We start from the raw sequence: 23,697 nt of genomic DNA on the forward strand, positions 1-23,697 counted from the left end.
AAGTGAGAAGATTTGCAATTTTTGCGCATGAGGTGATGGTGAGGGAAAATAGAACAATGTGTTTCGCCATGTTACTTTTGTAAGGAGCGTACGTGATGGATAACAGATAGTGTCAAAAGTAGCTCGTGAGCCGACTTCGTTCCCTGGAACATAAAGGACCCTGAGAACAAGGTTACCAATAGATTTTCTGTCACTGATGTTAACACACTGATGTTTTCTGAATAGGCAAACGGAAAAATGGAACCGAATTGTTTTAAGTAAGAGAAGAAAAGAACTGTTTAACCTTCTAGATCAATATATTTGAAATGTGAACTTTTCTGATTTTGTAAATAAAGGTGACTTACATTGGCCGTTAAACGACCGTTGAGGATGGACGCTGATAGTATTTTTGTTTGTTTGTTTTTTTATTTTTATTTTTTAATTTTAGTTACCGTTTCCTTACCGTATCGCGGAAAATTTTGGAAAAAATGTTTCAGAAGACATTTTTCGATTTGGGAGGAAGGTCGCTTTGAAGTGAACTGGATTTCGCAAAATTAGAGATCCACATCACTGCAATATCAAAGGGAACGCTTGATCACTCGCAATGCAAATTACCAGACTGTGCGTTTTTAAACGATTAGGAGTCAGAAATTATGTTTAAACGAGGGACTTTGATAGGGGCGTCGTTCTTGCTGCAATACCAAAAAAACTGGCGAGATAACATTGCAAACGTTGACTTATTCCTGAAACAATGATCAGTTATGCTCCTCCTTGAAACTGAACACAGTTGTTGGTGGTCAGCGGTATGTTTCTGAGACTGTTGATCAGTAAACAAAAATTGTCAGTAGTATGGGCAAGGAATTGTTTGAAATCGCGGCTAAGGGAGATGTTGACAGACTTCGGGAGCTTTTTGATGACCCGGAGAGTGTATACGCTACAGATCCGGCGCAGGCTTTAAATAAAAGAGATAAAGATGGCAAATCAGCATTGGACATTGCAGCTATGTTAGGACGCAAAGAACTCGTTCGAGAACTTGTGGAACGCGGAGCAGAAATCAATAGTCAGACCAAGAAAGGTGAAGCACGAAAGCTTGTTAGAGAGTTCTTATTCAGTTTATTGAAAAAGTGATGTGAGAATTGATGGTTAAGTTTATCGTTTACTACACAATATTGAAGAACCTATATTTGTCCAATGTTGGTGTTGTAACAGAAAAATTAATATGCGGTCTTCGCGTTAGTCTTAATCATCCAATGTAAAGTATCGCTGAGGAATTACAAGGCAGCACGGATGAAACACATTCTTAGACTAGTTGTGTCTGGTGAACTCGAGATCACAAAAAAGTGTTATTAATGGGTTACAACTGAACAATTAACAAAGTCTATCAGGCTGCTATTAAATTGTCAGAACCTGACAAGAGGCTGGGGAAAGAGGAGGTCAACATCTTTTTTAGAATATATATATTTGTTTTGACTGAAACTGGAAGGATTAAACAGCACAACTTTCCAACAAAGAGAACATTCTCTTGTACTTTCCACCATAGGCCTAACTGTCGTTTCTCAAAGGAAACCTCTCACTAATGAGGTTAATGTTTTAGGTTATACAGCCTTGCACAGAGCAGCATCTTGGGGACACCCTGAGTGTCTGAGAGTTCTGGTTGCAAATGGAGCTGATCTACAGTTACGAAATGCTCATGGTGAAAGGGCCAGAGAAGCTGCTGCCCGTTATCAGAAAGACTCTTGCGTAGACTATCTAGATAGAGCAGGTATTGACACACAATGATTGTGTAATTTTCAATTGAGTGTTGGAAGTAAAGCTGAAATGCATTGGTTTTGCTCAATATTACTCTTAGTAATTGGTCAGGAAAACTTTCTTCACTTGGTTGCATTCATTTTTTTTGTACCTCAGCCAAGTTTCACTTACAGTGTGATTTACTACAAGTTCTCATTACCTGCCTGCCATTTTCACCTTTTTTCTGGTTGGCTGTTGACCTTTTCTTTAGCTGTGGCTTTGTGACACTCAATTGAAAAGGGTTCTGCTAAGTGGTTCCTATTTTGTCCAATAGTTGAAAAGGTTATAACCTGACTTTTTATCCTAACTGTTTGTAATGAACACCACTTCTAGTTTTTTTTGGCTTATTTTCTGTCTTATATCTGTTACAGATATTGGTAACTGATGGTACAAGTTTGATATTGAGTTCTTACTAGACTTCCCTCTAAAAGAAAAAAAGATGAAGAATTTTTTGAACATACTACTTCTCCAACTACATGTAGGAGATTTCAAAATGAGTGTGTTTTATCTGTTCTACAGAAGCTCAAAAAGCCCTCTTATCTGTTATAACTGCAACCAAGGATACAATATCTGATCCAGAGAAGCACATGGGTCGATTCACCCGTGAGGACAAGGTTTGTCTATCATCAATTTTACACATACTGTTCATCTCTATTGAATTATACTGAGGACAAAGCCAAAAGTATAGAAACACTTTGGAGAATAAAGAGAACTCACCTAAGTGAGATATCAATATATGGAGGGTAAAAAATGGTAGGTTTACAAGACAGTAATTAGGACTCACCATTACAGTAATGATTTGATTTAGTGCCCTCCCTCCAATAAGTGCTCCCTCTCTAATAAGTGCCCCCCTTGAATTTGTCTTTTGTTTTAATCAGCGCCCTATTCTAGTAGGCACTGCAGCCTATTGCATAAGCACCTTGACATTCCAATAAGCACTACTATACCAATACGTGCCCCTATTCTGTTTCAGTAATAGCACTGTTAGTCAGTATGATGTACATGGAAATCAACTGTGGTCCATCTTCCTTTAATTACTCAATCTCTCAACTATTATGTTGTGATGATGGCTTGGCTGGTCATTCTAGCAAGGAAGGATCTAGGGACATCAAGTCCGTTTTCTTCTGTTTTTGATCCTCAGTCAAATGAACATCAAAGCTTTGTTTCACATTCTGCTGTTTCTCAAAAAAGAACTAAGCACCCTGTTTCGAATAAGTGCCCTCCATTGAGGTAACAGAAGTAAATAAGCATTCGTGGCAGTGAATCAAATCATTATGATGGTAGTCACAGCTGGGCAGCTAGTCAGGATTGATTTGGTTATCAGGGGTTTATCACAACTCATATAATCTAACAAGGCTCTTTACTTCCATTTGAAAAAGATTTCATTTTTTTACACTTCAAATTATGGCCAATTTCCTGGCCATAGCACTCTCTTCTACCCTCACTGACAGACCCCTTATGAAAAAAGTTACAGAAGCCACTGGTGACCAAGCTCTTATTTCTCAACTTGTGCTTGAACACATGTAGCTGAGTGGTAACCGTTTCTGTGATGAGAAGAATGACTGGTTAGAATCCCACAAAGAACATGCAACAGTTGAAGAGATCTACAAACAGAAACAAGAATTAGAGGAGCTTTTAAAACCCATGTTAAGCAAACTGGAAGAAACAGGTAAATGACTAGTTGGTATTAAAAGGATGGTTTCATCATTCATACTTTCATCTTGATTTGACAGTAAAGGTTTTGGTGTCTGCAAAGGAGAGAAAAATAAACCAAAGAGTATTATAATGGAAATACTGAAGAAAGGGGGGTTTAAATTAATGCAGCCATACAACTGGTGTATGTGCATGGTTATGAATAGAAATAACTGTGAGTTTTACCACAAAAAATGTTGAAGAAATAACCTGGACTATTGAAATATTCCTTTGATCAAAATGCTTGTCCATCACTGGCCATCCTTTTGTACAGGATGCCACTGTATGGTTACCAGTATACTTCTTTAGAGAAGAGACTGAAAGACTTACAATGTATATGCCTTATCTCAGAGAACTAAGAACTGAACCATTGAGTGAGTGATCCTCAGTTACTCCATTTTTTGACTGATTTCCCAAAGTTTGCATGACTTATTGGAGAGTAAAATTCAAAATTGTTGCTTACAAGTAATATAAATTACGTCAGGTTTGAATGTGGTCAAGCCAACTCAGTCACGACGTGCTTAGCTTTTGCCCAGTTCCTCTACCTAGCTGGGTTTCTGGCCAGTGAGGTTTGTAGGACAAAATTTCAAATCATTTTCACCTGGGCACTGGTAAAACTGCACTTTATGTTTAATTTAATCATTTTTCATTAGATGGAAAAGTAAAATCTCATATAAACTGATAACTACTTGTCCCACTAAGCACATACTAAATCACTGTGTGAAAAATCAAATTTTTGTGAGTCTAAATTTTTTATTCCTTCTCTCTCTCTCTCTCCCTCTGAAACTTCCTAAAGGAATTATGTCACCATCATTCTTTCCACTTCTTTCAGTGTGATTCTGATTTTTAAGAATGCTTGTAACACCACATTATGCATTGGAACTGATCTTCTTGATTTTTATTTTCTTCTAAACTTACTTGTTAAGAATTAATTAGTCTTGCTGTTTCCTGCTTCTCCTCCATGTTCTAAGACTGTTTCTTCCAACATTCAAGTATGATACGAAGTTTTCCTTTTTTCATGTGTCTCTCTTTCTTAATTAATCAGCCCACTTACCAGGGACCCTTGAAAAATAATTGATGTGAATTTCTTCTACTCAACAGATGAAGATTTTTTTGCCAAAGATGTCAAGAATGTAAAAAAATGAGGCCATACTTTCAGCTAAGTATACCTTATACTAATGGTCTTGAGTGCTCACAAGTCTCCTCGGTTTTTAAAATCAGGCACTACTATTTGCTCTCTAAGTAAGAGAGTTGTATTTTTTAATCAGCTAAGTCTTAGTGCATATCATAGACATCAGCCACGTTATCACGGTATTAGTCAAGTTTTTTGTCTTACAAAGGACATAACATTTTTATGCGTTGTGAATGATTTGCCAGTAATGAGTGAAGGCGAGAACGAGGTGTGTGCGAGGTGGGCGTGAGGGGCCTCACGCGTGAGGGCCTTACGCGCAAGAGGAATAGTTCTTTCCCTCGCGCATGCTTCTTTCCTCGCACTCTCCTCGATTTTCACCTTTAATTTCCGGAAAACAAACAAAACAAACCTTCTGCTAGTTCTACTACCAAAAAAGTTGGTCACATAACGCGCATTTAAATTTCCTGGCAATTGTTGCGTGATATTCTTAAATAAGATTGGAAACAACAATACAACCACACCATCGGCCGTTTTCTTCAGAGTAAGGGATTATAACTTGATCACCAAATAAATTTGAGAAATTCACAGCTAAGGCAAGGGCTTCTGTTACACTTGTGTTACCCTTGCTTATGTGGTTGTACAAGATCATGTAGGAAGATTGCTTTAGTTAATTTCTCTGATTGAGCCAAACTTTTTGGATTCATAAGGTTAAAGCTGTAACGGAGGTTTGGATATCTGTGTTATTTAACAAATAAGACAACAAGCTGTACTGTAACTCCAAACTTAGAAGGGCCTTTTAATGTCTTACAGAAGGAAAGTGTCATATAATACAGGAAAGTGCAATTTTTGTAAAAAATATATATATCTATGTAAGATAAATATGTTCTGTCTGATGCATACCAATGATGTAATAAATGTAATGTATGAGCACTGCAAGAAGCGTATGTTTTTTTTGTTACATCTATCCGAGTATATTCCCTAAAAATGAATTAATATGGCACGACGAAGACCATCAGTGCGGGCACGAATTAGCTGGTTGAGCTGAGAGAGAATATGAACGTTTTACACTCTCTTGGTGCCCGTTGACAACCTGGCTCCGATCGTGTCGATCTGTTGAAACAGAAAAAAGTACTTTTCCTGCGTAATACGGAGGCTCTTCAAAAAGAATTGGGTGATGAAAATTTTTTCCAGTCAGTGTTAACTCAAGGCTTTACAACTGACTCATCCAAACTCCTTTCCCTATTTGGAGACTCGTTCCCATTACCCTTCTCCTCCACTTCCACTGTACTCGATCCAGTTTTCCTGGTTCGAGTCTAAAATTTTTCCCTTGTCAAGACCTTATCAGATTAAGACAGAATTAATTCTCAGGAAATAAATTATCAAATAAATATTCAGGACTGAAAAAATCTCAGAGTAGACAGCATATTTAACGACCAGTTAAAAAAGCCCGATGATTCAAGGTTTACATCGTAAATCACGGATTCACTGAGTTATGGATTTTTTTCATAACTCTTGAAATTTCCTGACTCGGATTGTGGCGTCTTTGGTACCAGTCATTTTCAGTACACTTAATTCGAGCCGTCGCGGCTAATTGATCATCACAAACACTCGAAATCCTTGAAAATTTGATGATTTATGTTTATGGAAATTACTTGAAATGTTCAAATGGGCACGGATATGAATAATTTTTGTCAAAAATAATTCCTCGAGCAACGTTTCACGATCTGTAAAGAAACAAAAAAGTGAATGAAGTCCTTTGTCTACAACATGTTCACCTTAGGTAATCTGTGAATAGTTAAGATAAGGCTAATCGTAGACGGAAGAGAGGCAGCTGTAAATGAGCTCAATTCGGCCGTGAAATATGATTTAATCCTGTGACAGTATTCGAAATAAATACCCATCTTTATTGAAAACTCTCGCTGTCTCTGCCAAGGTAGCACTTGACTATACATTAGCAGATGTCTCTTTACATATGGCCAAAGTTGCGCCATAAAAATAAAATCAAAGATACAATGTCATAACTGGGTTAGCATATTTCCTAGGTCCATCTGTATGCAAACTGAATCAACAAAAGCCGCTGAAAACGCTTCATCCAGCTTCCCATTAAAAGTTTAAAACATTTCTGAATGAAAACAATATATATTTTATTTTCCCTAAATTCGAACAATGTAATTTTACTAGAGTAAAGCAAAACATTTCCTCAAAGGCCACAGCGCTTGAGATACAATGTAATTTGTAAAATCGAAAACAATGTTTTTCTGACTGAATGCGATTCAATATTGGCGGAAATGAACTGTGATGGCAGCTCTGTTATGATAATATTTCAGTAATCTCCTACAGAGAAATTCTTACCCAAAAAGATCTAAACAGTATTTTTTAAATAGAAAATCTTATCTCTAATTTGAAAAATTCGTAATGCCTACAATCTTACTCAAAACAGATACATCGCTGTATTTTGACTCCTCGCGTAAATTGTTGTCTCTTTTGTTGTGAAAACAATTATAGAAAAGAAACAACGCTGAAAATAAACTAGTACAATGAAACAAAAAAGTCATTTCGTATCCTGCTCTATCTTAAATCCACACGTTAACAGAATTTTAATTAATGTAGGTAACTGGTTCAGAAACCTTTTAGTTTCAATCAGTTCGAGGGCGTCAATTGGTCGCAGCCTTCGAAAATATTTTTATGGTAAATCCACCAAGATCTCGACATGTTTAACAGGGACACGACCGAGCTTTCCATCCAAAATTCCTTCATACCAATTTTCGTTGAGTTTTTCGGACAGCATGATGATTTGGCCATCTGAAAACGACAGTTCGCCATCTTTTTCAGCCTTGTAATCGCATTTTGCCCGACAGCTTGGTTTGTTACTCGCTGTTTGCTCCTCCTTCGGCTTCTCGGCGGAATCCGATTCTCCAGCCAAAGGATTCGTGCCTTTGGCGGAAGCTTCCGACTTTCCCTGGTCCGCTAAGACTTCTGCGGGATTGGGCTTCACGGCAGCGTTACCGTTTCGACTTGAAGCTTGTACTCTTTTATTCAGTAAGAGTAACAATCGCTCGAGGGTGTCGGCTGATTTCTTGTGGTGCTCCAGCATGGCACAGATAAGTTGGCTTAGTTGATGTATTCGTTCCACTTCGTTCCCCATAAGTACCGTCATCTGCTCTTGGCAAATCGTCTTAGATTCTTCAAATTTGTATTGTGCCATTTTCACTTCTTCCACAGAGATCTTATTCCCCTTTCGTTTCTTGCAGTCAAAATCGAGCCTGCGTCCTTGAAGCTTCTTTCGATGCTGAGCGATTTCTTTCAGCTGTTTTTCGTCTAACTCATGCAGCGGCATGAGGAAATTCTCATGCACTTGTGCATCCATGACATCTCGGGCGTCGGCGACTTCGATCAGAGCGCTGCCGACGTCGAGTAGAGCAGAAGCGTAATCAGAGACTTGAGGATCTAAGTCATGGCCGCTTTTCAGCATGATATCCCCAAGAGCTCCTTCGGGTTGAGGATACTTGGCTCCTTGTGCAGCCATGTGCATGTAGATCTTGGCGCGTACAGCAGGATTAGGTTGAAGATACTCTTTGGTTTTGCCGAGTAACTGCGTCACTAAATTTGTCATTACGTCTGTTTTTCGCTCTAGTTCGACGAATTCATCCTCCATCTTGGTTCCTTCGGCCGAACCCATCTTCTCGCTCACGAACTGGTTCGCCTTGTTAATTTGTTTCTTGAAGCCCGCGAACGACATGGTGAATTCTTCTTTGCGAGACACAACAAGGGCGCTTCGAAACGTCGAGTTTAATTTGTATTGGGTTGAAACCAAAAGAGCGGGTGAACTTTGATCTGAAACCGGCGAAACAGCTCCCTCGCTTGAAACACAAACCTCGGCACCAAGGCAGATGATTGCAAATCACTCTACTGCAGTCCTGTGAACGAATTCATTATTTATCTCCGCAGATTCAATCGATAACTATGGTCAATTTTATTTTAGCGACTAATAATTTAGTTTATTGCAAACCAATGAAAAGATTCCTCGGCGGCGTTAAAACCAGGTGCATTTTCTCTTTCCTCGGCAGGTGTCCATTATAAATTACGGCATAATAAAATCGCTTCTATTCGGCCTTTCTATTGTACAATAGGGGAAAATCTTTGCAAATAAACTCGGTGTTTGTTTCCACATCCTATAAAAAAAATCAAATCAGCGAACAACACGTTGAAAATTAACTCGCTTATAAACTTCGCCAATAAACTGTCATTTGCAACTCGCAATTTTCCCTCGCCTAATTTCAAGGTTTAAGTTTTCCATTGTACACACTTCATTAGAATTTTTAGTGGCTTCCCGAAAAGGGCGAAATGGACAAATACATCAACTCATCACTCACTCAATGTCAACTATTACTACTCGAAAATGTAAATAGGATAATTGTATTTTACTTTGAAAATAAGGACAAATTTGTATCTAAAAGCGAAACTGTAACGACCTGAGGTCATGGCGGATCAGACGATAGCAAAGAAGATTCGGCGCCCAATAAGAGATTGAAAACTATAAGATTAACGAAAATTTGCAAGACAACATGACAATGCAATCTTCGAAGTAGACTTCACTATGATTATTTTGATTTTTATCATTTCCAACGCTTTCAATCAGTTTTTTTTATTGCTTTTATTCTTCTTTATTTCGCCACAACACAATCGCCACCATTCCCAAGTGAAGAATTTTAAAATGCTTTGTATTTCATTTATATTTTGTAGAATATATAATAACGGGAACCATTGTCAGGAATGGCGGTTGACTAGAGTAAATGCACTCAAGCTTCCTCGTCGTATTAAAGGCCAATGATTTTCAAAAGAATGACACCCACGTTTACCAACGCGAAAGATTGAATGAAACAACGTACACGTATAGATCAGATATGCTTCACAAGGTTAATCTTTATACCGGCTGATATGAAAAGTTGATCACGTGGTCGTAAGGCTTGATAGAAAATTCCACTCTCCAGTTGTGTCTCTTGTGAGTTCTGTACTGGTATATTATTTCGAGGAAACAGCAAATTACAGGGAATGGCTCCTTGATAGTAGATATACTCAAGTTTCCTCGCCGTATTATGCTCCTTCCAAAGACCTTTCATTTTTATTTCAAAAGTTTAACACTCAAATCAAACCTTTGTGTGTCATCTGTACTTATTATTTTTTTTTTTTTTGCGACATTCAGCACACAAACCGCAAAGTTATGCTGGCCAGTCACTTCCTCTTTGACTCATTTGAAATACTATACAGTGTTCATTTTATTTTTTCAGGTACAATTTTCCAAAGAGCAAGACTCTTTTCAATCTCAGCTCCAAAATCAGACGTTATCGTGCAAGAGCAGTGTTTCACACCTCGTATCAGTTATCAACAAAGACGTCAATCTTTACCGCGCCGGGGATTTTTTGGCTCTAATTTAGCCTGGCTGGAGTTTGGCTCAAGTGATACGGCGGGCTCAAGTAATGCGTCAGCGGCTGATTTCAACCAGGCTTCTCTCTGAAGAAACATGGCGGACGTTAGTGGAGTGTTTCTGAATACTGTTCGTGGTGCGCTTGTAGTCGCAGAAGCTGAACTTTCGGGCAAAGATGGTCAGATTAATAACATAAGCGAAGCCCTAGATGATATAAGAGGGTTGTTGGCACCAGTTTCGGTTCGACACTTCAATAACCGAACCGGTTTTAAGCACATCGTGGGAGATTATTTCCCAATGTTTCAAAGGCAAGCCATGGATTGGCTTAAGACATTTCAGCGACAAATGTCTCCACGATGTTCCGTCAAACACGCCTGGCAGGTAGTTGTGAAGGAAAAACTGCACAGAGAGCTTTTTCAAATTTTAGAAGCTATTGTTTCGCGGAAAAATTTCGAAGTTATAGCTGACCGAACACGAAAGAACTGTGTGTTTGCTTTCACCTCTCGTAACAGAGTGAGAAAGGTATTTTCTGATTGTACCGATCAAAATCTGAGTAAAAATACCTTTTTGAAAAGAAAAATTAAAGGTAACAAGCGCGTAGAAGCAATCATAAGTTCGGAAAAACAATTTGGAATAAAATATTCCTACAAAAAAGAATTAATCACCATTGATTTTCATTATGGCTACTGGAATGAGCATGACTGGCCGCAGCATGTGTAAAGTGAACAGCAACTACGATCACTCCTTTTAGTCTGATATATTTAATATACTTTTTTAGATCTGCAATGTATATTTTTTATTTTTCATTTATAACATACACATTGCTATAATTATTTTTAATATTTCAAAATTTATGTTCTCTTTTGAGAAGGAACTCAAAGACAGCTAGATATACATATATCTTTTTAAAATTTTGTAGTCAACTATTATAATTGTAACATTTAAGACAATAATATTTTTTGATGGCAGCACATTCAGCATGCAATTTTTGTATATTAATGAAAAATTGAAATAGTAAATTTTTTTTGTAATCTCTGAATATATCTAAAATATACATATCTATATATTACTATAAACTTTTATATTGATATTCAATGCACTACTGGTAATTTGCTTCCATTTGAATCACTCATAAAATTAATATTCTTCAGATACTATGGAAATCATTTTGATTATTGAGAATTGAGACACAAAATTAATTTTCCTTTCAGCACCCCAAACATATGTGCCTAGTAAGTGATACATATCCTATGATAATTGGTACTAAGGTATTTGATAGAAAGCAACTTTCCTTGACAATTTGCTCTGATTCTAATAATTATTCTTGCAAACATTTAAAAAATTATTGCACAGGTATTCATAATCTACATTTATAGTTTTTTTTCCTTTTAACATAGTATGTAGGGGTATATAATGAATATCTCATAAATGGCCATATATTAAGTACATTATTGTAACAGTAAAATAGTTAAAATTTTTGTCTGTAGTTTGCAAATTCTAAGAAACTGTTTCATTACAGGCCACCTTTAACCTATTTTATGGCTTCTATAGCTTTAGTAAATTTGGCAAGAGTAACATGCTCTGCCTCCCTTCTTTCCATTGTGTTTTCATTTGTATTTCATGTCATTTGGTAGCAGTTCAGATTGAAGGACACAAACTTCTCCATACCTTCAATTTCTACTGGAAACATTTTCTCCTCAATTTCAGTCATTTGCCTTTCAAGCAGTGCCACATATCTGCAAACAGGCTCACAGTCTTCAGAGCAATTGGTCGCGATTGAGAGAAAGTTCTCTGCAGAGCTACACACACTCTGACCACAGTTTAAGAAACTAACTAACCAAGCCAATGCTTGGTCATCCTTTTCAAAGGATGCACTATTCCCCCTATAGCAGCTTTAGAAGTTCCCTCTAGTGTCCCAAACCAGTTAAGCTTATCTTTCCACTAATTGTTGGCACTGAGATGAAACTGTGCTATTTTCAGCATTAGCTTTGGGTCCCTGTACTTCCCATTAACTATATCTTCATCCTTGAGCCCTTTGCAAAGTGTTTCTCTCACATGATATAAATCAACTGTGTCTATTTGATTCATTCTTTTTAGGTACCTCTTTATGGGAAAGAAGTCTAGGTACTGGATTGTTGCTCATGAATTCAATATGCTTCCTTTTAACCTCAGCATTATCTAAGCACATCATTAATAATGACCTTACTGAGTTGTACTTCTGCTTGCTTGCAATGCCACCACTGTACAAATTATTTACACTTCTAATACAATTTGTTTGGCTTTTCTCAAAAATATTAATCTCCTGCTTTGCAATTTTAGGAAGAACTATCTTTGTGAACTTAGCTCACTTTATCATTGCATCACTCAATACCAAAACTGAAGCTCTTTCATTCAAAACTGCCATGAGACTGAATAAGCTGGTGTCATACTCTTGGCAGTGGCTTGATGCAGCATTTTTGCAGCACTTAATGTCTGCAGCCTCCTTCATCTAATGCTGCGGCCAGGCCAGAGATTTTCCCATTAACTCCTAAAATTGTTGGAGAGTGGGTCCTTCTGTCTACAAGGTTGTCTGTAACAGAGATCTGAGGAAGACAAAAAATTTTGACCATGCAAATCTTCAGTTTCATTTCAATGCATAACTTCACAACCACAGTAAATCGTAAATTAACCTATTGAAACTGTTCACATGGAATAAAAAAACTTTCACCAAAAATAGAACATTCAAAAGGATATACATGAGTTGAAGGTACTGACCTTTTCTTACACATTTTTGTTATCTTCATGCATCCTCGTGAACTAATTTCGCCTAACACAACAACAAAATTAGTAAGACGAGTTTAGCTGAAATCAAAGAAAAACTGAGCATTACGTGAAAATTTCCAAAATAATAGCTAATTTCGATGTATTTAGAGGTAAAAGACACTGCTTCCCGATTTATATTTTATTTCTCCTAGCAACATTTGAAGATGTTAGCCTGCAAGGTCAGGAGATTCAAGTATTTGATATTGAATGTTGTTTACCTTTGACTCAAGTCGCTTTAATCTCCTTGCCTCTTTTGCAAACTCTTTATCACGAGCGAGGGCAGACACAAGAAAACATTTTTGCCGTTTTAGTGAAATTAAGACTCACTAAAATAAAAGCTTTAATTGGCAGGAATTAGTCAGTAACCATTTCTGCACATGTCTCGTGGCGTATTCGAGCAGAAATTTTCCTTTCCTTTTACTTGAGCCATATGTGGCGGGGATCTGAGGATGAGGTTGATAGTAACCGCAGGTCCCAAAAACCAGCGGTGTGTTGAAGGAACTTAATATGGCGGACGAAGCCAGGTAACACATGTGATTAGCTTCCAAATCTGATTTCTCAAAAAAAACCCGGTTGATTTGAAGGAATCTTTTTAAATGGAGGCAGTAAGCAAGAAAAAGGGTAAGGATGAATATCCAGTGGACGAAAAGAAACTACAGAAATACCACCGAGGAAAGCAAAATCGTTTCAAGGTAAGCGAAACGAACGAAGCTTTAGTTTATGTTGTGGTTTAACTTTTGTTGAATCGAGATATTGTCTAGATCTTGTGCTGAAGCGCCATCTTCTTACTGTGAAACTAACCTGAAAGTTCTCGCCCATCAGCATGTGAAAGACAAGAAGCTGCGTGGGAAACTTAAGTCATATGAATCACAGCATCAACAAGCAGCGATACAGGCGGCTAGATCAGAAATTCTTCTTACAGAGCAACCTGGGTATGAAAGAACTCTTGCTGTTACTTTAATGCATCACTACGTCGTCAAACAGGATTATTATGGTAGAAAGAGAGACCTCATTGTTCAGTTTCATGTTTTAATTAGAATTCTCAAGCAGTTTGTCTTTGGGCAGGTTGTATTTTCGAGCAAGATCTACAAACACGATATTTGTATGGTTAGGATCTTGAACACTAGATGGAGGCATTCAAGCGCAGGGTGTTTAATTGTGATGTTATTTATTATGTTTGTTTAATTTTCTGTGTGTGTCTTTGCTTGGCAGGTTTTTGGAGGCGGAGGGTTTGGAGAAGACATTTAAATTCAAACAAAGGGATATTGTAAATGCTGTTGATGTTGCAAGTGCCCAGAAGTCTTTTGAGCTTAAGCTGGATACATTTGGACCTTACAGAATAAATTACACTCGTAATGGAAGGTGGACAAAACTTTCTTTTAAGGCATTATTGGCTACATATAAATGCTTAGTTTACTTCCTCTTTTTAGTTGAATTTATCAAATATCAAAGGCCTCTATCACTGATCTCTTTGTAAACACCACCTGGTTAGCTGAGTTAGAAGATAGAAAGCATATTGAACAAAATTTTGAGGGTTTTAGACCCAGAAGAGCTTTGTAAAACACTATTAGTTTTTAGGCTATGATTTGATAAGTACTGAGTACTCTTGCCATTTAGAAATTAACTGCCTGAAGTGGATGTTTTTTCCTGGACTTTTAGATTTCTTCTTATTGGTGGGAAGAAAGGTCATCTGGCCACAATGGACTGGGAGAACAAGAGACTTGGTTGTGAATTTCATGTACAAGAGACTGTGCGAGATGTCAGGTAAAGTTTAGTCTGCAGCACTGAAAATTTTTGATTTACACTCATGGCTGTTGGTGAAAATGTCTTCCACCTCATTATTTTATTGTGTCCTTTTTGTATTTTTCAGATGGTTGCATATTGAAACTATGTTTGCAGTTGCCCAAAAGAAAAATGTCTTTATTTATGACAATAATGGAATTGAACTTCATTGCCTTAAGAATCACAACCAAGTCAATAGATTAGAATTTTTACCATATCATTTTCTTCTGGCTTCAGTGGTAAGTCATTTGCTATCAATGAAATTGTCTGTTGTCAAGAGAAAGTGGGAAACTGTTACTGGCATGAACTCAGACATGTAATTTAGCTTCCCTTTGTTTTAACCCTTAAAATCACAAAAGTGATTAATATGTAACTTCTCCCTATAATTAACCATACATTTACCAGTTAACAAGTAATGAGAATACCCAGAGTTATCAGGTAGAAGAAAGTTATTATCTTGATCAAACACTTAATTCCTGTAACTTATTTTCAAGGAAAAGTGTAACAGTAAGAAGGGAAAATTAAATGATCAGATTTTGGGAGTTTAAGAGTTAAACAATGTTCATCATCAGCAGCTAATATTACAAGCTTTTAAATATTCCGAGCTGAACCCTTTTTTAATTGCTCTTTATGATATTCTTTCATACCTTTACATTTCTTCTTAGGGTGACCATGGAATTCTCAAATATCAAGATGTATCAACAGGCAAACCAGTTGTTCAATTGTTTTCTAAACTAGGGAAGTGTGATTGTATGACTCAAAATCCTTCCAATGCAGTCATTCATTTGGGACACTTCAATGGTAAATATACTGTTACAAACAAATATAATAAAATGGAGAATAACACTTCTAAATACTCATGTAACAGAAGTGAGCCCAAATGGGATGAGGACTGAAACTACTTCAATCCCTAAGAGTGACCAGCATCTTATTTCTCCAAACAGTATTATTCCTGGATCAAGCATTACAAACATGAGAATTATGTAAACAATCAACAACTACAGAAGCTCTTGATTATTAAACAAATTCTCCTTGTCAGCACCTTCAGAAATTTATAGAGAACAGCATGGAGAGTACATATACTGATGTTAAGGTGTAAAGGGTTATTGGTTATTTGAATAAATTGTGCACTGCCAACCTGCTCTGTGGCCTTAACATTCTAGGACAGAAACAGACAGCCAAAGGAAAAAAAAAAGGAGACCATTTGGTCATATTTGATGTGATACACAGCATGACACTTGATTTATTTTGGGGTATTTTTTACTTGGGAAAAAAATATATATGAATTTTTGAACCTGTTAAGAATCGCAAATTGGTCCTTATAGAAAGTTGTTTGGTCTTCTTGATATTGGTTTTGGAAGGCAACTGTTTAAGCCAGGTGTAAAAGAAATTTGATGTCTCTGTTTCAGCAATTTCAATTTTTTTTGTGATATTTTCTTTTGAAGATCAATGTGTTGCTATTTAGTTACCAAGGGAGAATTTGCATGGAATGGATTCATTCATTACTTTGTAATCAGCCATTCTATGCAAATTATGTCTGTCTGCAAGCTGTGGTTATAAATTAAGGTATCTTGTTGTTTTCAGGCACAGTAACAATGTGGGCCCCAAACACAAAAGATCCTCTTGTTAAGATGTTATGCCACAGAGGACCTGTACAGTCAATTGCCATTGATACTAAAGGAAAGTAAGTAAAATTTATCTTGGAAAAAATATATCCAACTTATCCCCCTGGGATTATAATCTGATACCTGGCTTGGCTGAGGTTTTTTTAATCGGAAAGTGAGAGAGGGAAGTTCTTTACCTTGCAGATAATCATTTGTTCTTCTCATGATTGTTCCAGTCTGTGGTACATACATCTTTTTCAACCAGAGATTTCTAGATAGAAGTTAAGCACTCATTTCAAAAATAAGTATCATACTTCACTCAGTTACCCTTAGTTATCCTTGCTATGGGTAAAATTATCTTTCTTTCACAGTGGGAATCTTACATACCATACGGACAAACTATGTGAAATTAGGAAAAGAATTTTCAACCAAGGACAAATCAAATGTGGACAAATTATCATATTTAAATTTTTAATTATTAATTTTTCTACATACTGTATTTGCCCGCACATAGGCCACACTTTTTTGATGAAAAACCACCTTTGAAAGTTTGCAGTGTGGCCTATACGTGGGTACAAGAGTTCATGTAGCCTTTGCACAGAACAGAACAAACTCTTCTTAATATGAAGAGGAGAACTTATTGTCTGAATCACTGCATATGGTCTTAATCATCAACAAGTTCTCTGTTTCACAGTCAGTATCCAAGCAGCAACTATTTGGTGGCCATTGGAACTAAACTTGGGGAATAGTTACTAATATGGTGACCTGTGTTTAGTAGTTACATAGCATGCTGTCAGCAAAGTTTTTATAACCTAATTTTGATAACCTTTTTCCTGCTTTTCCAGATATATGTTATTATAATTTGTAAACAAAGAAAAATATTAGTAAACATGCCAGTAGTTTGAAAGCATGTTACTTGAATTTCATTCTAACACTGTCTTTAACTTACCACATGAATCTTTTTAAAACTCAGTTACATGGCAACATCTGGTCTAGATGGAAAAATGAGGATCTGGGATGTAAGAACATATAAGGAACTTCACACATATTATACTCCTACCCCAGCAAGTTGTCTTGCTATCAGTCAACGAGGATTGCTTGCTGTGGGTCATGGACCACATATTCAGGTCTGCTGGGAGTTAAGAAATTAAGTAAAGTCAAGAGGTGTTGGAATCTATGTAGTGGTTTTTGATAGTTTTTTATTTATTTTTGGTTCCTTTTTTGTTTTTATTTTGTATGTATGTTTTATCTGCCACAAAGTGTATTTTCATTGTCTAAAAATCATGATGGTTGATTTTTCATGTTATCAAACATGTTGCTGCTGCGTGGTTAATACACACCTGGACTAATGTTGATGTTGATTCTAGTTATGGTTACCTTAACTAGATTCCACATCAACATTAGTCTAGGCTTTTACTTTCAAGCCAAGGTTATTGGAGTAAACACTTAAACAGACCTACAGTTTCTTTCTTTACTTTGAAGTTTAAGAAGATACTAAATAAAAAAAACTGTCTGAGAAACCTGATGAAGTATGCTCAGGGATAGGAGTTAAATACATTTCATTCTAATTCCTCAATGTAGTTATAACTCTTTAAAACCAGTATGAGTGACCAGGATTTAATATTTCCTTACAATAATACTGCAAATCTTTTATTAAGCATGTAAAAACATATGAAATGATCACCAACCTAGGAAGCTTTGATTTTAAACAAATTCTTCTTTTCAGTACCAAAGGAAATGTATGAAGAAGAGTGTGGATACTGATGTTATGGTTAAAGGTAGACTTAATTTTAATTTTGAGCTCACTCTTAGCTTCCTTTTCATTGTTGTTGCAAACAGATATGGCGGGATGCTTTCACTCAAAAACAGAAGTCTCCCTACATGTCTCATATGTTTCCCTCCTGTACTGTTCATGGCATGCAGTTCTGTCCATTTGAAGATGTTTTAGGTGTTGGACACTCAAAAGGATTTGGCAGCTTACTTATACCAGGTGAGACTGTTGTTCCTTCAACTTTTATGAGGGACCAAGACAGAATTTCTCCTCACAATGTCATTGAAATATCAAGCAGACTTTTGATGAGAATTAAGGAAAATGTCAGGTAGGGGATTATTAGTTGATCCAATACCAAATTCTCTAAACTAACATTGTACAATTCATAGAGGAGCTCGCAAAGCATAGCCCCATAATTATACAAAATAGTAGTATCCCATCAAGCCGAAAAAATTTGGATGTACGACCGTACAGCTGTATGACCAACCATACAAGGTGCTACTTTTAGCATGCACGGCCAACTGTACCACGGGCACTATCTTATAATCAGTCCTCTACACGGACACGGAGAAGTTGCAAATGAAAATCCATTAATATTACCACACACTTTATCCATAATAGGGGCTTAAGTTTTTTTCGAAGAGATGTGCAGGAAAAAAAATGCAAGCTTTGCTTTTTAGGCTTCCCTAAATCTATATATTATGGCTGATGAAAGAAGAATTACTAATGAGATCTGGAGTGAAAGGGTTAAATGTACAATGGACAGAATTATTATATGAACCAAGGATGGGCAAATTACTATTTTCAATAATTATAACACAACACCTGTGTTATGCTGCTTCTTTCTTCAATACCAACATCAATATCAATATTGGGATATCATTCAGTAAATGAGTAAATAATTAATCTGTATCATTAACAAAATGGGAGGTAGATGTGTTTTATTCAATTTATTCAAACTAGTCACAGATTTAAATTTATCAACAAGTCAGAACATTTTTGCTTGATAAAATAGTGGAGAAAACAAGATATTTCCAACATGTTTTTTTTTTTTTTTCTTTTTTTTTTTTTGCCTTTGGTGATAACCAGAAGGACACAGGCTTAACAGGAGCCTTTTCTCAATGTCGTGGATTTTCATCTTTTATGGAAAGTTCATTTGAAATCCACTGTAATACCAATTTATAATATTCTTGTATCACATTATTTTTTTTTTTCTCTTCAGGTGCTGGTGAACCTAACTTTGATGCATTGGAGGCCAATCCTTACCAAACCAAAAAGCAAAGACAGGAGTTTGAAGTCAAGGCTTTGTTAGAAAAGGTGAAAAATGGAAACAAGCTTACTAATCAAATAGTATCTTGTCCATGGTAAACACACCAGGAATTATGATTTCAAGTAATATCCCCTCTTTTATCTTGTATTATTTTGTTTCACTTGTAATTCACTGTTTGTACCTTGTTTTAATTTGCAGATTCAGCCAGAATTAATAACGTTAAACCCAATGGATATCTTGCGTGTTAGTTATCCGAAAAAAGGTTCAAATACAAATGACCATGATAATGATGATGAGGAGGTAGGTACAGAAGATGCAAATAGAAGATACTACTTGAAGGTGCAACTGTAAGACACAAGTGATGCAGATGAAATTCTTACATATGTTCATATTGGTTAAAAATTTACATTTCAACCAACAACCTATCTGCAATGAATAGTTATTCAAATGTACTGTATCTTCCTTTTCTTTGTTACCTAGCATTCAGATGAGAAATTTGAACCAAGGCATAAAATGAAAGGTCGTAGCTCTTCAAGAAAGCATCATCTAAGGAAGAAGGGTCACGAAGAACAAGAGAAGAAGGTAAATGGGCCCAACGTCAAAACCTTCCATCTGTTCAGTATCACATCAAGATTGCAGTAGAGTCTATTTATATTATTTCATAAAGTTCTCATAGGTCGAACTACCACTGAAATCTCCACACAGATTCATTTCTCCTCTTTGGGTTCATTCTGTTAAATTGACATGCCTTTCACTTGACTGCATATCAGATCTTTTCTCCAAGAACTGACACAGCCACTTGTTCCTTATGTCACATGCTAGTTTTAGGTGTTAAAAGGTTGTCGCTTCTACCAAAATATGTTGAAAGTGGAACTTTTCCTAAAGGATGATCACTCAGAAAAGGGTTTGGGAAGGTTATGTAGAATTATTCCTGAGTGGGGAAAGTATGATTAAGGGAACGTTACTACAAATGATTATTTTTTTTTTTTTTATATGCTGGTTGTCATTACTCTGGTATAATTGCATAGGGTTTTTTTTGTTTTTCTTCCAGGAAAAAGTCAGACAAGCAATGCAGAAGAAAAGAAAAGAAAGAAGAACAGAGAAAATTAGTGAAGAAAGATCTGTACAGTCATTTTCTGCATTAGATAGATTTCTACACTCTAAAGCAAAGTAGTGTCAATCAGCAGAAATGACTTAATTACTAGAACAGTTTGTTTTTGTAAAATAGTATGTTAAATCAATTTTAAGCCTAATAAAAGAAATCACCTGATCATGTGTTAGATTTCCCTGCAATGTTCTGCAACTTTTAATTGCAAACTTGCTGACTAGTCCAACTATTGATGGAGTTTATTTTACTCTCACTGGTCAGTGTGGAAAAATGCAAAATAAAAGAGACAAGTGAAGTTGGCGATTTAAGTGTTCTTTATTACAATTAACAGAACATTGCACTTTTAGTTCTTCTTCTTGGCCACACCAACAGTTCTACCCTTGCGACCAGTGGTCTTGGTGTGCTGACCGCGCACACGCAGGCTGGAAAAAAAAAAAGAAGGAACATCTGTTATTCTACACCTTTTTAATTCAGTGCTTCCCTTTAATTCATTTCTGTTACATGAAAAAAAAAGTGATTAGAGAGAACGCCAATCCATGGGAACAGCCATTCAGCCAGAAGAACTCTTCTACAACTTTGATATAGATTAGGATATGGGTGGATTGGCATACTCCTACCACTGAAAGTTATATGACATAACATGGAAATAGAACATTTGTACAGCTTCCACAGAAATTTATAACCAGTGTACATTTCATCTGCAACTTGTCCACCAGTCCAGGAAAAGTATAAATGACTTTGTCAGAGATTAAATTGTTGAATGCCAGTGTAATAGGTCATTTTGATATCTTTAAATTCTAACGTGGTTCCAAAGCTAGGGGAATAAAAGAAAAGAAATTAATTGTTCATCCCTCAACCTCTGTGATTTCTTTTGTTTTATTCCCCCAACAAGTCAAGTTTGAATGTTAAGATATCTAAAATGGCCAATTGAGCTCTGAGTAGTGTTGGTACCAGGTGAGCCCTATGAGCGTAGTCATATTGATATCCACAAAACTCAAATCAAAACATACCCCCAGTAATGACGGAGCCCACGATGAGCACGGATCTTCTTTAACCTTTCCAAATCATCACGGAGCTTGCTCTCAAGATTGTTGGCAAGGATCTAAAACACAAATTACAACATCAAATGAAACCCTTCTATAAAACCCTTGAAGATTAATTCCAGTTCAGTTCAATTTTCCATACCTGTGAGTACTTGCCATCTCTGATGTCCTTCTGCCTGTTAAGAAACCAATCAGGAATCTTGTACTGGCGTGGGTTCTGCATGATAGTTACCACTCGCTCCACCTGCAACCAAACAGAAGCTACTTTTACCCATGTACAGTAACCTCTTAGCAAATAACAATAATAATACCCAATTTTACCTCATTGTATCCAATTGATTAAAGTTTATACTAACTACTGTCACGAACAGAAGTCAGATAATTCAGTTCACAATTGTAGTTTAAAAATTATGTTCAGGTCAGGTTTATTTAAAGCTGAAAACCACAATCTACTGGATAAATAATTGATTGCTGAGTAGGACAATTTAATGGTTATCAACTAGACAGAGATTTGTGTGGTGCAAAGCAAACTAGAACTGTAAGTCTAATATGCTTCTGCATGAATTAATGAAAATATACACTGTTGAGACCTCACAGTGAAAAACCTCTGGTAATGTCAAGCCATTATCAGTTACTAATAAGCAAATAAAAACATTTGACTACAGGGTGTTAATATATATATCAGAGAACAAAGAATTTTCTGGCTATTACACAGTATTATCTTGTTAAATTCATTATAACAGCCTCACTTATTTTTCATCCTGATAAATTGAATATTCTCCTCTTCCTATACAATTGTTATCCTGCTACTTCTTTTTTTTTTCAGTCTAAAAACCCTGTGGCAATGAAAATTTTAATCATTCTGTCCATGAAGCTTTACCTCGTCATCCGTGAGCTCTCCAGCACGTTTGTTCATATCAACATCAGCCTTCTTACACACAAGGTTGGCATACCTTCGTCCCACACCCTGCGAGAAATTTCAATTTCCTCATGTTTGTTGAACAGTACTAATGTAGCACACACTACAATGTCACTTTTTCATCACAATGTTAGTGAACACAAGGGACAAAATAAGAAAAACTTAGAGTAAACATGAGGAAACTACCATTAACAAGGGACTGTGGAAACTGTACAACTCATGACTCCCTGAAAAAGTTTGTTTGCCTTTGACAAGTCCACTGCATACTGAACAATCACAAAAAAGTTTACAACAAACTGATTACCACTGTTATTAGAGCAACAGCTAGTTGGCTTTTTCTTCAAGACATAAAAACATCCCCAGAATATTTCTGGTGTTCACAGTTCACCATGCTTCTGATGTAGAAATTCCATAATGATTACTATACAATGTAACTCTGTTTATGGCCCTCTTCAAATGCGACACTAGATCTTCACACTGTACAACACTAATTCCAAATACAGAACATTTATGTTCTCGGTAAGATTTCCACACAAGCCCACACTCTTCCATAACAAAGCCATAGTCTCTAATCTAAGCACTGTACGCATAATGAAGAATGGGATTGCATGAAAATCTTGCCATCTTCTCCTGTTTTATCCACTGACCTTGATGGAAGTTAGTGCGAACATAATTTTTTGTTTTCCATCGATGTTGGTGTTCAGTACACGCAAAATATGCTGAAACTTCTCGGGAATTACAAGGGCCTATGCGAAAATAAATATTTTAACGTGAGGACATTGAAATTAGTTATAATGACATCACTAAAAAGTTAACCATCTTCGTTTACATCAATAATGATAGTAGTATTAACAATTCGAAAGTAAAACGACATCGAATAACATTCGCGAAATTTCTGACATTTCCACAGCCAAATGGGAACTTGTAAGTTTAGTCTTGCTGTTCAGAAAATTCTTTTTTTTTTTTCAAACGCCTGAGAAATGCAAAAATTCAAAGTAGAAACCTATATTCTTCGAAATCCGTAACGTTCGACTGTACATTTATTAACTGGCTTGAATACTTTGCACAGTGTGCAAATTTACGAAATAAAGGCAGAGATCACTTCTCACATCTTAAGAAACAACAATTAAATTAACGATAACACCGATGATGACACAGATGCAAAGATTATAGCGGATTTCTTCGACACTATCCTACGCCTAAACTCCAACCTACCATGATGGCAGCCGAAAGAGAACGTAACGTGGTGTATGATGGGATTTGTGATTAACTGAACCCGCACAAAGTAGCGTGTCAGTGGAAAATGGCGTGCCATTATTGTATGTCGTGTATGAAGAAGTATAGTGTCCAAAGGGTTTATTTATGAAAAAGTTTAAGATATT

The 23,697-nt window shown here is 36.4% G+C and overlaps 4 protein-coding genes and 1 pseudogene across 5 annotated transcripts; 3 read left to right on the forward strand and 2 right to left on the reverse strand.

The window, feature by feature from the left end:
• The first annotated feature begins 779 nt into the window (after positions 1-779).
• Positions 780-5,527, forward strand: LOC113683902 (ankyrin repeat domain-containing protein 45). 2 transcript variants are annotated; one of them, XM_027201199.2, is made up of 6 exons: positions 782-1,054; positions 1,574-1,741; positions 2,287-2,381; positions 3,295-3,436; positions 3,944-4,028; positions 4,561-5,527. In XM_027201199.2, exons 1-5 carry the CDS (start codon positions 829-831, stop codon positions 3,982-3,984), a joined length of 672 nt encoding a protein of 223 aa, XP_027057000.2. In that variant the 5' UTR covers positions 782-828; the 3' UTR covers positions 3,985-4,028; positions 4,561-5,527. The 2 variants fall into 2 exon arrangements, with proteins under 2 accessions (XP_027056993.2, XP_027057000.2); XM_027201192.2 differs by lacking the exon at positions 3,944-4,028 and having other exon boundaries at positions 780-1,054.
• A 1,747-nt stretch (positions 5,528-7,274) lies between these two features.
• LOC113683918 (endophilin-A2 pseudogene) lies at positions 7,275-8,330 on the reverse strand (annotated as a pseudogene).
• A 1,639-nt stretch (positions 8,331-9,969) lies between these two features.
• Positions 9,970-10,884, forward strand: LOC149047607 (uncharacterized). The gene has a single exon (XM_089203989.1). The coding sequence runs from the start codon at positions 10,113-10,115 to the stop codon at positions 10,734-10,736; it is 624 nt and encodes a 207-aa protein (XP_089060115.1). The 5' UTR covers positions 9,970-10,112; the 3' UTR covers positions 10,737-10,884.
• Positions 10,885-13,050: 2,166 nt separating this feature from the next.
• On the forward strand, positions 13,051-20,648 carry LOC113683738 (uncharacterized). The gene is made up of 13 exons (XM_027201014.2): positions 13,051-13,510; positions 13,641-13,750; positions 14,031-14,180; positions 14,478-14,582; positions 14,689-14,839; positions 15,266-15,401; positions 16,185-16,284; positions 17,178-17,331; positions 18,044-18,194; positions 19,198-19,292; positions 19,444-19,545; positions 19,726-19,827; positions 20,297-20,648. The coding sequence occupies exons 1-13, from the start codon at positions 13,415-13,417 to the stop codon at positions 20,417-20,419; spliced, it is 1,575 nt and encodes a 524-aa protein (XP_027056815.2). The 5' UTR covers positions 13,051-13,414; the 3' UTR covers positions 20,420-20,648.
• A 1-nt stretch (position 20,649) lies between these two features.
• Positions 20,650-23,062, reverse strand: LOC113683743 (small ribosomal subunit protein uS13). The gene is made up of 5 exons (XM_027201028.2): positions 22,963-23,062; positions 22,277-22,363; positions 21,539-21,640; positions 21,364-21,455; positions 20,650-20,775 (listed from the first exon to the last, which is right to left on the reverse strand). The coding sequence occupies exons 1-5, from the start codon at positions 22,984-22,986 to the stop codon at positions 20,697-20,699; spliced, it is 384 nt and encodes a 127-aa protein (XP_027056829.2). The 5' UTR covers positions 22,987-23,062; the 3' UTR covers positions 20,650-20,696.
• Between the last annotated feature and the right edge of the window lie 635 nt (positions 23,063-23,697).

This window comes from Pocillopora damicornis, chromosome 4 (assembly GCF_964200805.1).
Source record: "Pocillopora damicornis chromosome 4, jaPocDami1.2, whole genome shotgun sequence".
In the NCBI taxonomy this organism is placed as follows: domain Eukaryota; kingdom Metazoa; phylum Cnidaria; class Anthozoa; order Scleractinia; family Pocilloporidae; genus Pocillopora; species Pocillopora damicornis.

Bases quoted from the DNA above. Each gene is read 5' to 3' on its own strand.
- LOC113683902 (XM_027201192.2), top strand. From the start codon at position 829: ATGGGCAAGGAATTGTTTGAAATCGCGGCTAAGGGAGATGTTGACAGA. The intron at 1,742-2,286 runs GTATTGACACAC...TCTGTTCTACAG, and splicing joins AGACTATCTAGATAGAGCAG to AAGCTCAAAAAGCCCTCTTA. The intron at 2,382-3,294 runs GTTTGTCTATCA...GAACACATGTAG, and splicing joins GATTCACCCGTGAGGACAAG to CTGAGTGGTAACCGTTTCTG.
- LOC149047607 (XM_089203989.1), top strand. From the start codon at position 10,113: ATGGCGGACGTTAGTGGAGTGTTTCTGAATACTGTTCGTGGTGCGCTT.
- LOC113683738 (XM_027201014.2), top strand. From the start codon at position 13,415: ATGGAGGCAGTAAGCAAGAAAAAGGGTAAGGATGAATATCCAGTGGAC. The intron at 17,332-18,043 runs GTCTGCTGGGAG...TGTTGCAAACAG, and splicing joins GTCATGGACCACATATTCAG to ATATGGCGGGATGCTTTCAC. The intron at 19,293-19,443 runs GTGAAAAATGGA...TTTAATTTGCAG, and splicing joins TCAAGGCTTTGTTAGAAAAG to ATTCAGCCAGAATTAATAAC.
- LOC113683743 (XM_027201028.2), bottom strand. From the start codon at position 22,986: ATGTTCGCACTAACTTCCATCAAG. The intron at 22,364-22,962 runs GTCAGTGGATAA...AATTTCTCGCAG, and splicing joins TCGCACTAACTTCCATCAAG to GGTGTGGGACGAAGGTATGC. The intron at 20,776-21,363 runs GTATGTTTTGAT...TTTTTTTTCCAG, and splicing joins GGGCTCCGTCATTACTGGGG to CCTGCGTGTGCGCGGTCAGC.